Source organism: Clarias gariepinus, chromosome 12 (genome assembly GCF_024256425.1).
Source record: "Clarias gariepinus isolate MV-2021 ecotype Netherlands chromosome 12, CGAR_prim_01v2, whole genome shotgun sequence".
NCBI classification, from domain to species: Eukaryota; Metazoa; Chordata; class Actinopteri; order Siluriformes; family Clariidae; genus Clarias; species Clarias gariepinus.
Genome location: NC_071111.1, coordinates 18773784 through 18791941, shown reverse-complemented (window position 1 = coordinate 18791941; position 18158 = coordinate 18773784). Strand labels below are relative to the sequence as shown.

At 41.9% G+C, this 18158-nt stretch overlaps 1 protein-coding gene across 2 annotated transcripts in view; it reads left to right on the top strand.

Moving 5' to 3' along the window:
* usp6nl (USP6 N-terminal like) overlaps positions 1 to 18158 on the top strand; it is a 70520-nt gene that overhangs the window by 21400 nt on the left and 30962 nt on the right. The window contains exons 1-2 of one of the 2 annotated variants that reach the window (XM_053508378.1): positions 2001 to 3035; positions 16969 to 17042. In XM_053508378.1, coding sequence (XP_053364353.1) covers positions 2966 to 3035; positions 16969 to 17042 — 144 coding nt within the window. In that variant the 5' untranslated portion in view covers positions 2001 to 2965. Of the gene's footprint in view, positions 1 to 2000; positions 3036 to 16968; positions 17043 to 18158 lie in introns of those variants that run through there. The other variant, XM_053508379.1, reaches the window with a different exon arrangement.

The window sequence follows — 18158 nt, the reverse complement described above, 5'->3', positions numbered from 1 at the left end:
CGAAATGCCTTGATGATAATGATGAAACTAAAGTAAACATTAGGATTTGGAAACAATACTTTAGGTTAACTGCGGTTGCGGTGGTGTTTTATGGCATTAAAAACACACTTTGCATTTACTCGGTCGAGAAATAAGGGTTTACTGAGTTGTGTAAACATACAGTAGTAACAGCGACAAATGATGCTTTAAAATATAGTTGAAATATTCCTTATGTAAAAGAGTGTTGTTACTGCGCTTAAACATTTTCAGCACACAGATAACTAACGTGGTATTTTTTGCATTTATTTATTTATTTTAAATAGTTATGGCTTTTTGTGCAGTGTTATTAATACTGTGGAACCTCAACATACAAATGCTGTCCTTCACGAATTCAGCGTAAAAATTTTTGATTAGCAAGAAATCAGCAATAAAGCATTTTTGGCATAACGGCTAAGTTGCACGTACTAGTGATGGGAAGTTTGGATAATTTTAGTGACTCCGTTCTTTAAATCTCGTTCATCAAAGTAAGAAAGAATAATTTTTTTTGAGTCATTTAGTTTATTTTGTTCTTTTGATCAGAAATAAAATGAAATGTTACATTTTCAGTAAACAGACCCCTAACACGTCTACATACACAAATGTTGGCTATAGTTCCATTACCATGCAGTTAAGGACATATTATGATGAACAGAATGAGCAGCTCACCTCTCATATCTTCTGGTCCGAGTCGTTCGTTCGTTCTTTTGTCACGTGACTCTCATAGACGCTACGCAGTGCAATACACAGGTTACACATTACACGGTTTCTCTCATGAGTCTCCTAGTCCGAGTCGACTCGGGCCTTAAGACTCAAAGGTAACTACTCATTTCTGTTTCCTGTACATAACCTACGGAGGTTTTGCGACGCTTTGCGCATACACGCCCAGTAGAAAATGATCGAATCACTCTCGGAGACTACTCGTTCTTCTGAGTCACGTTAAAGACTCGTTCAAAAAGAAACAAATCGTTCATGATTTTTCAATGAGTTGCTTTACTGTTTTGTTGTTTTTTATGACGATGACATTTAAAGGAACAAGCTGTTCAGGGAATCATGGGCAGGTGGCCACTGGTTTACAAGGTTGTGGAGGTTTATACTGTATGTTTACAAGTAAAATTCATAAAAATAAGTGTAAAAAACACATGTTGTTCTGTCCTACCAGAAGATTCAGTGGCTTGCGTCAGTATTTACTTCCCTTGAAACATTTCCAGTGTCAAACCTGGAACATTTTTTTTCACATTTATTGCCTTTCTTAACTCTCAATACCAACGAGTATGTTTTAAAGTCTCTCTCTCACATACTGCAGTTACTGCGAGGGAGGGACCGCTCGGTGTGTCTGTGGCAGTGTCTTATTAAGTCGGTGTGTAGAGGAGGGTGTGTGATGTGTTTAAGCGAGGAGATTTACAGAAGAAAGCTCATAACACAGAGCGATGGTTCTGTGATGCCGTTTGTACCGAGTCGTGCTGAGAGAGGAGGAGAACGAAGGCCATTAGAGCGAGATTGATTATAGCACATGGAGTCCTATGTCTCGCTCGCTCACACACACAAAAACAAGTGACTGCTTTCTGTCCTTGAATGCAATTGGACGCGCTGAAAGGTAAAGTTAGAGAGAGTGAATGTGTCTACATGTGTGGTTTGCTTACATCAAAGTAATTATGAAATTCCATATTTAATAAGGACGTACATTTTTTTTTACTGGGGGAGAAAAAGAGAGAGAGCGATGAGGATCTGTAGAAAGGAAGGGATGATCCGAAAGAGAGGGAAGGAGGGTGAAGAAAAGGATGAGGTGGAAGAAATCTCTCTCTCCTTATCCTTCTCTCCATCGTCTCTCTCTCTCTCTCGCTCTTTTCTTCTTCCCTTATGTCTCCCTCTGTCTCTCTCTCTCTCTCTCTCGCTCTTTTCTTCTTTCCTTATGTCTCCCTCTGTCTCTCTCTCTCTCTCTCTCTCGCTCTGTCTTCATTCTAATCTGTCCATTTCTTTCATTTTACTCCTTTCTCCACGCCCGCTCGTCTCACCATTTCATTTCTCATCCTTCTCTCTTTTTCTGTCTCTCATCATGCCTCGTCCTCTCACTCTCTCTCTCTCTAATCTTTTTCACTTCCTTTCTCTCTAAAAAAAAAGGAAGACTCGATGTAAGAGTAAGTGAGAGAACAAAAGAGCGAAAGGGAGTAATAAACAGATATTAGATAAATGTGCAAAGAGAGAGAGGGATAAGAAGAGAAAGCAAAGGGAAAGTTGAAGGTTTGCCTCATTCAGGATAAAGGAAAAAGGCGGAGAAAGCAAGCAAGGGAGATACGATAGAGGAAAAAGAGAGATGGGAGAGAGAGGAGGGGACGAAGAGAAGAGATGGATGGAGCCTGAGTGAGTGAGATAGAGAGAGAGAAAGCGGGGAAAGGGAGGGAGGGAGAGAGAGGGAGAGAAGGAGCTGGACTCGGAGCAGCAGTGTGCCGGGAGACGTGAGAGCGTGGAGGACAGAGAGGCGTAAGGATGAAAAGATGGAGAGACCGGCGTGCGAGCGAGCTTCAGTGGAGAACTCGGAGCTTCTCATCACCCCGCGACTTGTTGCACCGCTAAAGCTGCGCCGCCGCACTAACGGACTGGTTTAAGAGTCACAGCTGGTAATTGGCACTAATTACCCTTTCGTCTCCGAGGCAGAATTTAGCCGGGACTGAACTTCACCCAGAGCTGAGAGGAAGGACGTTAAGGCTCGGGTTGTACACGTGTGTGTGTGTGTGTGTGTGTGTGTGTGAGAGAGAGAGAGCGAGAGAGCATATGTGTTCGTGTGAGTGTAGGAGTGTGTGTTTGAGATGTCTCGGTCTTCACATGATGGCCATGAGGCTTCCAGGGATCTTCGGGCGACCCTCGTTCCAACGCCCACCCCAGCATGCCCCGCCTCTGTCACTGACTCCGCCTCTCATTCAAGCTTTGACTCCGCCCCCACGAGCTGAGCATGCAGGTCCTTCAGATCGTCAAAGAGCTGGTGTCTCCGTCTCGGCGCCGCGCCAGCTCGAGGTTCGCAGGTGCGTACGGGTGTGTGAATCTTATTAGCACCCCTTGCGTGGCAGAACTCCAGCATGTGTGTGAGTGTGTGTGTGTGTGTGTGTGTGTGTGTGTGTGAGGGAGAGAGTGAACCTGACATTTGTGTTTTCCCTTCAAACACGACTCATTTGATACTGACTTTTGACAGGCTGTGAAGTTGTTTCACACGTGGTAACACAAAACGGCTGCCAACACTTCAGACCTCATACCGCCGTGTGTGTGTGTGTGTGTGTGAGAGAGAGAGAGAGAGAGAGAGAGAGAGGATGCTTATATAGATGTAAGCTGTGTCCCAGTATATAGGTTTCTTGCCAACCAGCAGAACATTATTGTTTTGTAATGAACTCCAGAAATGATGCACTCGCTGGCCACTTCATTAGGTACACCTGTTCGACTGCTTGAGTGTTTCTGAAACTGCTGATCTACTGGGACTTTCACACACAACCATCTCTAGGGTTTACAGAGGACGTTCTGAAAAAAAAAAAAAAAGATATCCAGTGAGCATCAGGGATCTGGGACGCCTGAGGACAGAAGAATGTCCAGACTGGGTCATGCTGATAGAAGGACAACGGTAACCCAAACAGTAACATCTCGTTACAACCGAAGGAACGCAGAGGGAACGCATGGAACCTTGAAGCAGATGGGCTCCAGCAGCAGAAGACCACACCAGAGCAGGAAACTGAGGCAGATCACCAAAACTGGACAATAGAACTGGACTCTGATCTGATGAGTCTCGACATTCTGGTCAAAATTTGATGTAAACAAAATGAAGACACGGATCCGTCCTGCCATGTATCAGCAGTTCAGGCTGGTGGTGGTGGTGATGTAATGGTGTGTGTGTGTGGGGGGGGGGATCTTTCTTGGTACACTTTGGCCCCCTTAGTACCAGTTTACCTACCTGAGTCTTCAGGTCTTCATTTCATTCATTTTTTTTTTTTCTTTTTTTTGAGTCAGATGTTCACCGTTATTCGCTTTAAAGCCTGGCCAGTGTGGAATTCTTCTACGACTTGTGGTATGAGGAACTATTTTCAGAATTTTTCATGTTACGGATAAACTCAAGTATTTTCTGATTTCATTTTCCAGCACAAAAATATATATGTTGACACATCAGAGACACATTTAAGCAAAAGTAAAAAAAAAAAAAAAAGAAGAAAGTATATTTTTGAAGCCTTGATTTAATCTCTATTGATCGGTTCCTTCTGTCATTTGTGCGACTAGAAAACCCTCCTGCAGCTGCACATCAATACACACACACACACACACACACACACACACACTGAGCTGAAGTCGTTAGGTACAGGTTTGTGAGAGCTCCAGTGACATTTTGCTGCTGTGAGATGACGAGGTGCTGATGCAGCTTTAGTGCACCATTTGGTTGCCTTTCAGCTTACCGTCTTATCCTCTCTCTCTCTCTCTCTCTCTCTCTCTCTCTCTCTCCTCCTGTGTTGTCTTTTATCTGTTCTTATTTCAGCTGTGAGACTTGGCTTGTGTGGAGATCTACAGCACACATGTACGCCTCCTGGTCAGGGAAACGATGCCATAAAACCCTTAATGTGTGACACACACACACACACACACACACACACACACACACACACACACACACACTCCACTTTAAAGAGCACTGAGATCAATGTGTCATTACAGCTGGAGGAAAAACAGAAAAAAAGAGAAAAGAGAAAAAAAAAAGTGGAGGAAGTGAAGGTAAAAGGAGGTAAAGGTCAAAAGAAAGATGAAAGGAAGGAGGAGTAGAAAAAATGGAAGGAAGGAAAACGTACAAAGGAGAAGGACAAAAGTAACAAATTGAAGGATGGAAGAAAAGGTAGAATGCAGACAGACAGGGATGGAAAAAAGGGCAGTTAGGAAAAAGGAGGATGGAAAGAAGGAATAGAACAGAAGGAAGATGCAGGGGAAGGGAAGAAGGATGGAGAAAAAAGATGAAAGAAGGGAAAGGTGGATAAAACATGGCTGGGTGAAAGGAAGGAAAGGTAGCAACTAAGAAGGAATGTAGAATAAAAGAATGAACGGAAGATGAAATAAATATTGGAAAGGGAAACTGGAAAATGAGATGAAAGCTACAGAAAAAGAGAAAAAATAAGTAAGGATGGAATAAAAAATTGAAAGATGGAAAAAGCAGGTAGAATTTTTGTGGAGAAGGACAAGGGCCGCTCTCCTGTCTGTCAGCCCGTCTGGTCCTCTCCCGGTCTCGCTGGTGTGAGAAGCTTCGGGCTCTGCTCCAGGGCTGCGTTCCAGGTGTGTTAGTTGGGTTCACTGCACTGTGTGAGACCAGGGGAATTCCTCTCACCTCTGGAACAGCTGTGTCTGCTGGCCTGCTCACGGGAGTTTCAGGGCCTGAGGGTTCTGAGCGTCCTCCTGGTCGTGTTGGAGACAAAAACCAGTTGATATCCGAACCTCCGTTTGGTGATTCATTCATATAAAACCCCCTCACGCTACATCCGAGCCTTTATTGTTGCCTTAAACCATATCGGATACACTTTCGATCGAGAAGAAAAACACGTTTCGCAGTTTTGTCCACACGTCAGAAATGTCTCACAGTGGAATTTTATGCTGTTTTTATGAATGGTCGTTTTATACCGAATACTCAAATCTGATTGTCAGACGTTCTTCCTTATCGCACTGTTACTGTTCATGAATGTATTTCTCTAATGCAAATGAATGTATTAAGTAGCAGGACGGTGATTAATATACCGGTGATGTTAAATGCTAAGTGGTTGGAACAGACGAGAGGGGAAATGAGGCTGCTGAGGTTCTTAAGTGGGTGGGTGTGGGGTATATATATACACATTTTGTCAAAAGGAATAAATCACTTCAGGATGGACGTGTTATGTCGGTAACATACAACCTTGTCATTATTTTTTTTTTTTAAGCAGGCAAGTTTATTAATTATTTGCGATCTAACTTTCTATGATTGTAGAAAGAAATATGACAAACTGTGTGTGTGTGGGTGGTGTGTGTGTGTGCTGTCAGAATCAGGTGTGTGATTCCAGCAGTTGTTTGTTGTAAAGGTTGGTATGTTGTTTGGTTGTATTTGTGCACTATTTACATGTGTGTGTGTGTGTGTGTGTGAGAGAGAGAGTGCTAGAGACACAGGCTGGTATTTAGTATGTGGGTTTGTACACTGACGTGTCTCTGAAGTCAACAAACAGTGGCATTGTTGGATTGTCTCCCTGTTACTTTTCTTTTCTTCACTCTTCTGTCTGTCTGACTGACTGATTTCAGCTTCTTGTTTTTCTCCAGTTTTATGTCTTTTGGGATTTACGGCTTCTTTTCTTTTTAAAGCCTGGTATCGCAGAGTGAAGAGAATGAGGACAGTATGAACTGTAAGTCAGGTTGATTAGTATAATTGTGTGAGAGAGAGAGAGAGAGAGAGAGAGACCCATGCAGATGGAAAGACAGAGCTTTACTAAGGATACACAGCAAGAATGGGAGCAAGGTAAGAGATGATGTCATCATTGGCTTTGTTTAACACGAGTGTTGCGACGTCACAGTGAAAAGACCTTTTAGTCCATAATGAGAGTCAGGACACCATGTAACAAGGAAACCTTTGAAAGGAAAGGTTGTATATTAATTTCACGCCAATCACGTGGCAGCAGCACGACGCTTACATCACTTAATATTCACTGAGAATATCACAATTACGACAAAATGCGATTGAGTCTTGGAGAACGGTCTGTTAGAGCTGACAGGAAGGCTATAGTAACTACAATGGTCGTTCAAGTCAAACCAAGATTTCAAGCTTTTACCAGATTTCAAGCACAGTACGTTGATGAGCCTCTTAGCCGCGGTAAAACAAAGGTTGAACAGTGCAAAGGTTTAAAAGACGTCTGTGAATGATGACCCCGGCCGAGGTGGCTTTGAGCCCACTGCAGTCGTTCCCATGAACATTCAGCTAGTGGACGCTTGTTCATCACAGGATTCTCAGCTGGGAGTTATCGCCACATCCTAAATCGTACAGTCCTTGTCTCACTCCAAGTCATTTATACACGTTTGGGCCATTAAAGGAGTTCCTGGGAGGCCAGTGTTCCAGACATAAAGCAGGCAGTCCGATCACGGCTCTGAGAAAACGTTCTACCTTGACGGTATCCAAGCACTAGTGAAACACTGGGATAAGTGCACTAGTGTAGCAGAGGATTATATAGTGAAATAAAGTGAGTTTTTTCTTTCAGAGCTGTGTTCTGTTATTCTCCACAATCAAAAGTCCCTTTTTGACTTTTCAAAAAATCATTTTTGACAACCGTGGTCTCGCACTGAGAGACAGAATGTTTACCGAATGTATTTAAGATTAAGCAGTGAAACCGATCAGCAGTTTATCCCCCGTCTCTCGTCTGTTTTTTTTTTCCCTTTCTCCACACTTCTCTACCACGTACGAAATGAAAAACAGACCAGAGAACAAAGCGAGGGAAATAAATGCGCCTCCAATCATGCTTTTTTTTCCCCTCTTAGATTGCATGACGGGGATGGTGGGTCACACGAAGGGAGGGGGGCGGTGAGGGACAGAGACAGAAGGCCGTGAAGGTGACCGTGATTAAGACCGGGGTGATGGAGGTGGAAATGGGAAGCAGATAAACGAGAGGCGAGAAAATTAATCCGTCTGCCAAGAAGGCTGGATGAGGCGAGAGAGAGAGAGAGATGAAGACAATAGTTGCACAGAGTGAGAGAAGCGCATCAGGAACAGGATGATTGAGAGCCTGCGGATCTGACAAGTGAAAGAAAGGAGACGGCGTGATAGCCGGGTGTCATCGCACATCAGTTTGCTTGTAAGCATGTGCGAGTTATTCTCCTGAGTAAAACCTCACACCTCGCCGCTGTCTGAACTGAAATGTCGACTCAAGAAGGAAAAAAGTGCTTTTCTTATATTTTTATCAGCCTCTTGTCATCACCGAGATGAGAAGTAAAGATGTGCGATTCGTTTCCTGTCAAAGCCGCGTGTAGACGTAAAAACTGAATTTTTTTCTCAGGAAGAAATATTCATGGAGGTCAGATTATGACTCCCAAATCCCGACAAATAATAACAAAAAGGGTATTTTATTATATATATTTTTTTCAATTATGCTTAGTTTTGTGCTCCCACTGCACTAATGCATTCATCCCAGAGTTTCACAAGTGCTAGAAGGTAGAACGTTCTCTCAGCACAGCGAAATCATGATGCTAGGTAGAACGTTCTCTCAGCAGAAGGTGACCCTGCCTCAGACGTGACCCTGCCGGGAGTCGGGTCTGAAACGTCCCGGCCTCCTAGGAACTCCTTTAATGGTTCAAACATGTAGAAATGGTTTGAATAAGCATGAGTCAAAACAAGATCAACCTCTGTCTTTAGCGTTTGTGATGAGACGCCTCCTGAACGTGCAACTGTCACTTTGTTGTTGCTCTTGTTTGCACATTTGCACGTGCACTTTATGTTGTCTATAATACCTGTAGTTATCCTTAGATAGTTAGTTTTTGTTAATTTATGTTGTAATTTATGTTAGGTCTTTCTGATCTGTTTAGTGTTTTTGTTCATTAATGCTGTAAATTTATGTTGCATGTAGCACCTTGGTCCTGGAGGAACGTGTTTTGTTTCACTGTGTACTAACTGTATATGGTTGTAATGACAATAAAGCCTACTTAAAATTGTGTGACGTATAAACACATACAGTAGCAAGAGCATGACTAAGCATTAAATTGCTGTATTGAATTTTATTTATTGTTAACCACATCAGGGTTTTTTTTTTTTTTTGAGTAGGAGATGTTGAAAGTGAAAACACACTTCGTTCTTGACGTCTGATTCGAAATAAAATTAGAAGCAGCCCAAGTTCTAAAAGCGTTGGTTAAAAAAGCTTGAGTATGTCTCACAGGCCGACTCCCCTCTGAGCTTGATGTAGGCTTTTTTTTTTTTTTTTGTTAATTCATGTCAGACAGTGTTGGTCTGTGTGTGTGTGTATTCGAACAGTGTGAGTAAAATCTGGGCAGCTCTCAAGGCCGAGTGGCAGCACGAACAAAAGGAGCTCAGTTCTCGCTAAGGCTCTGCATCTCTCCATCTCCCGCACCGCTTCAGTTTCTCAAGCTCTATTTAAGCACTTGAAGAGAGATTTTTCATTTACAATTAATTAATGAACCATATAATTGTTAGGCATCTGTCACAAATCAATTGTATGGATGTAAAACTTAGTACCTTGTTGGTTTGGGTAGTGTGTGTAGAAGATGGTTGTGTTTCAAAGCGTTTGGTGTTGTTTCAAAGCGTTTGGAGGTTCAGTAAATGTTGTCTCATTTTGAAGGGCTGTATAATAGCCGAGTGCAAAATGTCACAATCATATCAAGAAAGGATCTGAAAGCCATCCTTTATACCAGCTTGAATGTTCTGACATTGCTGTTTCATTTTTTTATGATTACTCAATATACATAGTAATGAATTTAGTTTCTTTTGATGTAAGCCAGCATAAGTTTATACAGTGAGAGCACTTAAGTATTCAGACATTTTTGTTTTTATCAAAAAAAAAAATTACATTAAAAAAAAAATGTGTTCTGTTGCAAAAACCCAAAATCCAATTCATAATTTAGTTTGCTTTGTTACATTAAGAACACAAGGTGAAAGTACCATCTCGTTAGTTTAACATGGACAAGTCAAGTCGGCTTTATTGTCACTTCAACCATATATAGTACAGTTAGTACACAGTGAAACGAATCAACGTTCCTCCACGACCAAGGTGCTACATGCAACAAAGATTTACAACATAAATTAACAGAAAAACTAACTTAGAGACCTAATTAGCCGGCTAGCTGGATAACTCGCATCTTACGAAACGCCAGGCGTGTACAAGGAATTTGCCTTGTGAGTTACTGTATGTCACACTGACCGCGATCATCATTCACAGACGTACTGGATTTTTTAAAACGTTCGTGCCATTCATATGTTTTACCGCGTGAAGTGTTCTGTAAATGTCAGTCGGTTTTAAACCTCCATTCTTCTGCTCATGAGACAAAAAGTCCCATTTTTTTTTCCTGTTCCATTTGGTTTAAGTAGTTCTTTCCCAAAGTTTATCAGGTTCCTCTGATGTACTCGCTCAGAATTTCAGAATCTCTGAAGTCTTTGATAAATCTTCAAAGGGGTTTCCAGACAGGAGCTTGGCTCCATCATGCATTCTGGACTTGACTCTTGGATGCATGGGGTAAAAATCAATTTTTATTCTTTTATCCGTGTTTTTTGTGAATTCTTTTCTTTAATTTTAATTTATATACATCTCGTTTTACGGTGGTGAAATGTTGCCATTCCTGCAGGTGGTGCATTCTGAACTACACACACATTGCCAGGCAGCACAGGCATCCTAGTGGTGTTAGAGGGAGATTATTTGCAAAGTTTGTTTAGAATCGTAACAAAAAAATTAAAGTATTGAATCGGTATCTATTTTAAAATCGTTATCCTAATAGAGTGATAGTATTGTATTAGGTTGTCCCTGGTGATTCCCATCCCTTATGCTCAGGAGTGTCATTTTCCCTCCTCCAGTCCTCTTCCCCTATTAATTCATCTTAATATAGTCAATGAGATTAAATTATCCTTCAATATGTCTCTGTTCATGTTTTCCCTAGAATAGTTTGCAGAGAAGCAAATATTTCACTGCGAGTTTGACGATTTTGGGATCGTAAGCACAGACATTCCTTCCCCTGAACATGAGCGGAGTTATTGCACAAGAGTTCTAGTCTGGGTTCATCCGTCGGGAGTGTATTGTTGAAAAAGAGTTCTGATCCATGAATGCTTCATCGATTTTTAAATCGGTTTTTGTAGTAGTGGTGGTGATAACTGTTTTCTGTATAACTGTTGTTCCTGCTCCTGTTAGACCATCCTGAAACCCCGGTTTCTTTCATTTCCTTATTAATTAGCCTGGGAGCACGCTATAAATCTGTCTCCCATCAACCTTCCATTAAACAGTAGCACAGCTCACTCTAATCTTAAACATCACCCAAGCAATTCATCAGTGACCATGGCATTGCAAACTAAAGTCTAGTTTAAACCTTTTAAAAGACATAGACTATATAACATCTGTCGATAAGTCTCTCACATCACGTTCTGCTTTATTCCGCTACACTTTATTTCGTATGTATCATAAAGGCATAGCGAATATTTTGCCTGCGAGTGTGCACGCGGCCAGGGAAAGCAGCCCTTCGTGTATTTCCTAATCCAATAACGCCGTCCATGTGGGATTCGTGGGCAGCGTACCGCCGTACACGAGGAAGCAGAGGCAGCGCGATCCGAGCCCGCTCGTTAGTTTAACTCCATTACACTGCAGCCAGCAGAATAGTGAATCATGTTAGTGCCCTGGACCTGGAGTTCATTATGTGGTTCTGGCTTTTGGAGAAGACACCAGTACACACTTACACAGTGTTCTGCAAAAGCCACACTGGATCATTAAAGCCTTGCACATAACTCCCACTCAGCATGTGTGTGTACGGCTGCGGGAGGGGGAGGTTGTGTGCTAGTGCACAAACTAAACGATCCGACAAGACAAATTCCCTCTCGGAAAGGTTCATGGTGTTCTTCTCTCGTTTTAGTTGTCGCTTCTCTTCTTTTTTTTCCTCTCATGTGAAATTTGTGTTCATTGTTAAATCAGGTATCAGTATAATTAAGCGCTGGTGCTGTTGTACCGAATATCAGCACAGCTGTGATGTGTTCTACAAACTTTATTTATTATCAACAGGTTGTGATTTTGTTTCTTTATTTAACCAGCACACATCCTTAGACCACTGGCAGAACTAAACCGCGCTGGCGGAGCCGGTGACTGACCGTTAGCTACCGAGCGTTAATTCTACCTGTTAATTCTAGTGTAATAAACAGGAGTGAAAGTATTAGTTTTAATTCTTACCAGCACTGCGTACCTAAAAGGTGAGAAGGATAAACAGTGGAGGTGAAGGACAGACCTGAGGAGCGTATGAGAGTTACTTTAGAATATCAGCTGAATTTCATGTTTTCAGGTTTAATCCCAAATATCATTGAATGGAAAACTAGTGTGCTATGTAGGGTGTAAGTTAAGATCTCTTGTCCCACACATCTGATTAAAGGGATTTCGGGATTCAGCCTTGTGTTGAAAGTTAGTTATCTTTGCAGCTCGCAGGTTCGTTAAACCACACAGACGGTTCAGACTTAGAAGCAGTTACTAAAAAAAGTGAAGTGTTAAAGATGACACAACGTTATCGGGTGTGATTTCTTGCTAAAACTGATTCCCTGATTAAATGTGGGTTTTGGCCGGAGTTGGGTAGAGAAGCCAAAAAGTTTACTCAAGTTAGAGTAGCTATACTTTAAAATAATATTAATCAAGTAAGAGTAAAAAAAGTATTCAGTGAAGAGATACTCAAGTACTGAGTAACTGTTTCAATCATAATGTCCGATAATGTTTTTAAATGATGTATATATAGTGTCAGGTGTGTTGTGCGATAAAAGAGTATCAGCGAGAATGAAAGGAAAGGTGTACAGGACAGTGGTGAGACCAGCAATGCCCTACGGCTTAGAGACAGTGGCGCTGAAGAAAAGACAGGAGGCAGAGTTGGAGGTAGCACAGCTGAAGATGTTGAGGTTCTCTTTGGGAGTGACAAGGATGGATAGGATTAAGAATGAGTTTATCAGAGGGACAACCCACGTTAGATGTTTTGGAGATAAAGTCAGAGAGGCCAGATTGAGGTGGTTTGGGCATGTTCAGAGGAGAGATTGTGAATATATCGGTAGAAGGATGCTGAGGCTGGAACTGCCAGGCAGGAGGTCTAGAGGAAGACCAAAGAGGAGATTTATGGATGCAGTGAGAGAGGACATGAAGTTAGTAGGTGTGAACAGGATGCAGAGGATAGGGTTAGATGGAGGCAAATGATTCGCTGTGGCGACCCCTGAAAGGGAACAGCCGAAAGACAAAGAAAAAGAAGATATACAGTCTATATACACAGTTTGTATATTATAGTATAATTGTAATACCAATGTATTGCCAACATAGAAGTCGAGAGTTTATGTGCTGAAGTGTGTGACTGTTTTGGCAGAGAGAGAAGACACACCGCAGTATGAAGCTGTTCTTTTGCACTTTGCGTAAATGAAACATGCTTTGTATAAGATGTCGGGGATGCCGGCTAAAGAACTTTACCCGCTATGCCGACCTGCACAGTGGTAAAGTGCTCGTCCTATCATCCGGAGATCGCGAGTTTGATTCCCGGGTGATTCTGTAACCTCTCACAGCCGGTGGTTTAGAAAGAGCTGAATGGCCGAGCTCTTTCAGAGGGGAGGGATGAGAGGTACTTGGTGCTCCACATTAATCACGGCTCTTCAGCCAATCAGGGGCATCTGTGAGCTCACGCGAGTGGAAGGAGCGGATAGCGTTGTTCTCCAAGTGTGTTACGCTGCCTGCAACGGTGCATGAGCGAGCAGTTCAAAATGATGCGGCCAGCTGGCGTCACGTATTTCATTTCGGAGTCTTCGGCCCAACCGACTGAGTGGTAGTAGTAGCTTAATGTGAGAGCCCCCTAGTGACAGGGAGAAATTGGACATGACTAAAATTAGGGAGAAAATGGGGGAGGGCGGGGCAATAACGAGTCGAGTCTAGCCGAATGTAGCGGAGTAAGAGTAGCGTTTCTTCTTCACAAATCTACTCAAGTAAAAGTGAAAAGTATGGTGCAGTAAAACTACTCGCAGAAGTAAATTTTTTTCAAAAAGTTACTCAAGTAAATGTGACGGAGTAAATGTAACTCGTTACTACTCGCCTCTGGTTTTGTCTTTCCTCTTTACCAGTACTGCAGACCATACTGACCTACTTTGTTAGAATGCCTGAGATACATAAGGTATAAATACGCTCTATTGTATATCACTACCTGTGGAATGGCTTTCGTCTAATCAGATTACTTGCTTGAAACTAACCATGGTATAATACGATTGATTTAGAGATAAGACCATCATGTACAGTATATATAATTTTGTTTCTGATTCTGAAGACAAGGCGTTTTCTCATGATCGCTGTGCAGGTTCATCACAGGCGTTACGAAAGCAGAATAGAATCGTGTTTATTTCACATCCTTCTCCAAACCCCTGCCGCAAAGTTTAATTGTGTTACACTTTCCTTAACTGGAGCTCAGAGGATCAAACACGACAATGCCACAGTGCACAAAGCTATGAAGGTTGGAGTGGAAGATCTCAAGTGTCCAGCACTCAGGCCTTCAGAGCATCAGACCTCCTCACGCACATGTACACACGACTAGATGTAAGAGCACAAATCCCCACAGCTCGGCTCCAAACAAAAGTTGGCAAGCTTTCCCAGAAGACTGAAGTGTTTTCATGTACTTTTAGTGAAACTTAGTTTTGTTTTCTTAACCTCTCCGGACATGAATGTCCTCACATTAGGACATGACTTGATTTTCTCGGGAAATTAATACATTTCTCTGGATTTATTAATAAATAATTCTCCGATAAGCAAACTGACCCGACGCTCTAATATGTGCAAATCAAGCGCACACGCGCACACCCACAAAGAAAAAAGAAAAGTTTATCATCATTGGACTGATAAATGGACAGAGGAGCACACTGACAGCAGACAGTGAGGGACGACTTCCTGTCTGTCCTCTGCTTTTAGAAGAGGGAGGATCTAGTAAATATAGTAAATGAGAAATAAAAAGAATAAACTTTTTTTCTTTTTTCTTTTTTTTTTTTTTTTTTACAATAAAGCAACCAGAGAATTTAGCTTTTTAAAAAAAAAATCTTACACATTGTAGTATTTAATGTATAGTGTTTTAGTGTTTTGTCGCATTGTGCGATGTTCAGTTCTTAACATTGTGATGTAAAAATAAAACCATTGCTACAGTATGTCTATAAGCTGTGTAAGACTGAAACAAACAAATGCTTTCAGAACGCGTGTGGGTTTCACAGTGTACAGACCCGAACGCCTTACACACACACACACACACACACACACACACACACACACACAGCACGAGCTGCTGCGGTTGCTCAAGCTGAAGTGAGAGCTTTACTTTGTGAATGATCATACTAAACGTGATTCGGTAATGGTGTGTGTGTGTGTGTGTGTGTCTATTATGTAAAGTCGGAGTTGATCACAGAAACAGGCTTGTTAGATTTGTACGACCACCACAATCACATTCTCTCAGTCTTCAGATTTTAGTTTTATGCAGTGTCTAAACCGCATTTTCCCACGGTGTGTGTGTGTGTGTGTGTGTGTGTCAGTGAAATATGCGGATTTTAACCTCAAGGCCCTTTCATTTCTTCAATGCCATTGGTCACGGTAGTAAACAGGAAATGAAAAAATGAGAAGAAATTCAAAGTATGGTTAAAAATAATGCCAACTTTTTCAGCCAGAACACACTGGAGTCTGGGCAGGAGGAGGATATGAGGAGAAATACAGGAGAAGTGAGTAGGCAGGAGAGAGAGGACACAGAGAAAGGAAACGAGGAAACGAGAGAAGAGAAAGAAGTACGAACATGAGAGATGAATCAGAGTGAGAGACAGAAGGAGGGCTGATGGTGAGACAGGTGGAGACAGGTGGAGACAGGTGGAGACAGGCGAGACGGATGATCCTTCTATAGGGAGGACGCTTTAACACCTCAAAAGTATGGGCAGATCACGACACCCCAGGATAGCAGTCCTCCGCGTTTAACCCTAAGTTTAGGCTTCTGCTTCTTTAAGCGTTTCACTGTAACCTGTCGATAGTTGTGATCAGTGATGGGTCGCTCATGAATGATTTGATCTTTTTTAACGTGACTCAGAAGAACAAGTAGTCTCAGAGAGTGATTTGTTCGTTTTTCACTGGGCGTGCATGCGCAAGGCGTCGCAAGACCTCCGTGGGTGATGTACAGGAAACAGAATTGAGCGATTCTTTCTCAATGACTCTTCTACTCCGAGTCGTTCTGTCTTTTGTCACGTGACTCCCATAGACGCTATGTGGTGAAATATATTCAAAAGAACGAACGACTCGGACTAGAGGATATGAGAGGTGAGCTGCTCATTCTGTTTATCATAATATGTCCTTAGCTGTATTGTAATATTTTTATTACTGGAACTATAGACAAAATTTGTGTATGTAGACGTCTTGGGGGTCTGTTTATTGAAAATGCAACATTTTATTTTATTTCTGATCAAAAGAATGAAATAAACTAAATGACTCAAAAAAAGATGCGCTCATTTTTAAGAACGAGATTCAAAGAACCGAGTCACTAAGTTTCAATCCTGGCCCGTGAGAATCCCAGAAAACTGTGTGCATCGTCCTCATTTGTGCTGGATGTGTAAAAGTGCGATATGATAACAATGGACACAAAACAAAACCCTGATTTCGGGTTAAATGTAAAAAAGTTCTAGTGTTTTTATAAAAAAAATCAGATTATGACCTCAAACTAAATCTGCAGGCTTAGTTAGTTCTAAAAGATGAAGAATTGTGTGTTTTTCGGACTCAGACGGTTCTGTTCTCATCGCCCACATCTGAGGGCTGGCTTCAGTCCAGTGCCTCGTCCCGGTGCCCACCAACATTTAAAGCACACTCGATTCCTTCATCACTTACTTGCTCACTCCGTCCCTTCTCTCCTACGTCACTGCGTGCGTGCGGCGTGCGTGTGTGTGGTATTTGACTGACTAAATTACACCAGCATTAAAAATGCTTATAGAAAGAAAAAGGGCTCTAAAGTGGGATCTTTTTTTGTGGGATAATTTGTTTATGGTAGCTGTGGTTGCTTGAATGAGGTCCGTGTGTGTGTGTGTGTGTGTGTGTGTGTTAGTCAGTTTGTTTATTTATTCATTCATTTATTTGTTCATTCATTCATTCATTCATTTATTTATTAATTTATTTATTTATTTATGGTTTTGTCCCATGCACTCAGTTAGTTTTGATTGATAATAATCTCTCGTTTTTTTCTCCGTCTTTCTCTGTCTCTGTCTCTCTTTGTCTCTCCCCCCAGCGTCTGACGGAGAGCAGGACGCCGCTGTGAGGTTGGATCAGGAGCGGGCTGAAATCGTTGCCAGATATGACAAGGTAAAAGCGAGGATCAGACTCACATTGTCCACATTCCCAACCCATCCCACATTTTTCCAGTCAAACACACACACACACACACACACACACACACACACACACACACACACACACACACACATACCTACACACCCTGCTTTGGCAGTACAAATGTCGGTATATTCATGCCAATAAAGCACCCTTGGATCTCGAGAGAGAGACAGAGACTTTTCATCCATCCAGATGTTGCAGCTCTTCTGAGCTCTTGAGCTGTTACAATTGATCCAGTCCTGGATTTCTGAAGCTTTTGTGTACATAGTGTAGAAAATATGCTATAGTAGGGTTCTTTTTTAAAAATCTGATTGTATTAGAATTGTTGAAAATATGTCATTTTAAAGTGCAATGAAATATTAATGCTAGCAGCAGCACTACTGTATGAACCCGATAAATAGGTAGAAGCAGAATGAGAAACTTCTGTCAAGAAGCTCACCCATGAGACAAAGACTTATAAGTGTTTGTGTACGAGGGGCGTACAAAACCAAAAACCGAGACTTGCGATAGTTCTTGTGCAGGGGAAGAAAAAAAAAGAAAGTTAAATCAGGACCAGAAGTTTTTTTTTTTTTTTTTTCTAACAGTGTGGGACAGACGATACATTTAGACAGTAGTCTAGTGAACCAGTGTAAATATATATTTATTGATGAGAACTTATTTAGGGTAAAGATATCTGCCAAATCAATGAGACTTGATAGCCGCAGTAAAACATTTGAATGGTACAAAAGTATTAAAGATGGCCGTACTGTACGTCTCGTCAATCGTCTCGTACGATCCTGCCTGAGGTGGATCAGAGTCCACTGACATCGTTCCAGTGAACATTCCGCAAGTGGAACGCCAGATTTTTGTGAAAATCGATAGATAACTTGTCATCAACCTGCGGAAAGGATGCGTCCGTCCGAGGGATCTGTACCACTTTCACATTACAGGAACTCGAGTGAGGAGTTAATGCCACATCCCTCGTACAATCCTGACCTCGCTCGAATATATCTCCACATGATTGGGTTATTAAAGGAGTTCCTGGGAGGCCAGCGCTTGTTTCAGATGTGAAGCAGGGGATTATATTGAGAAATAAAAAAATAATTA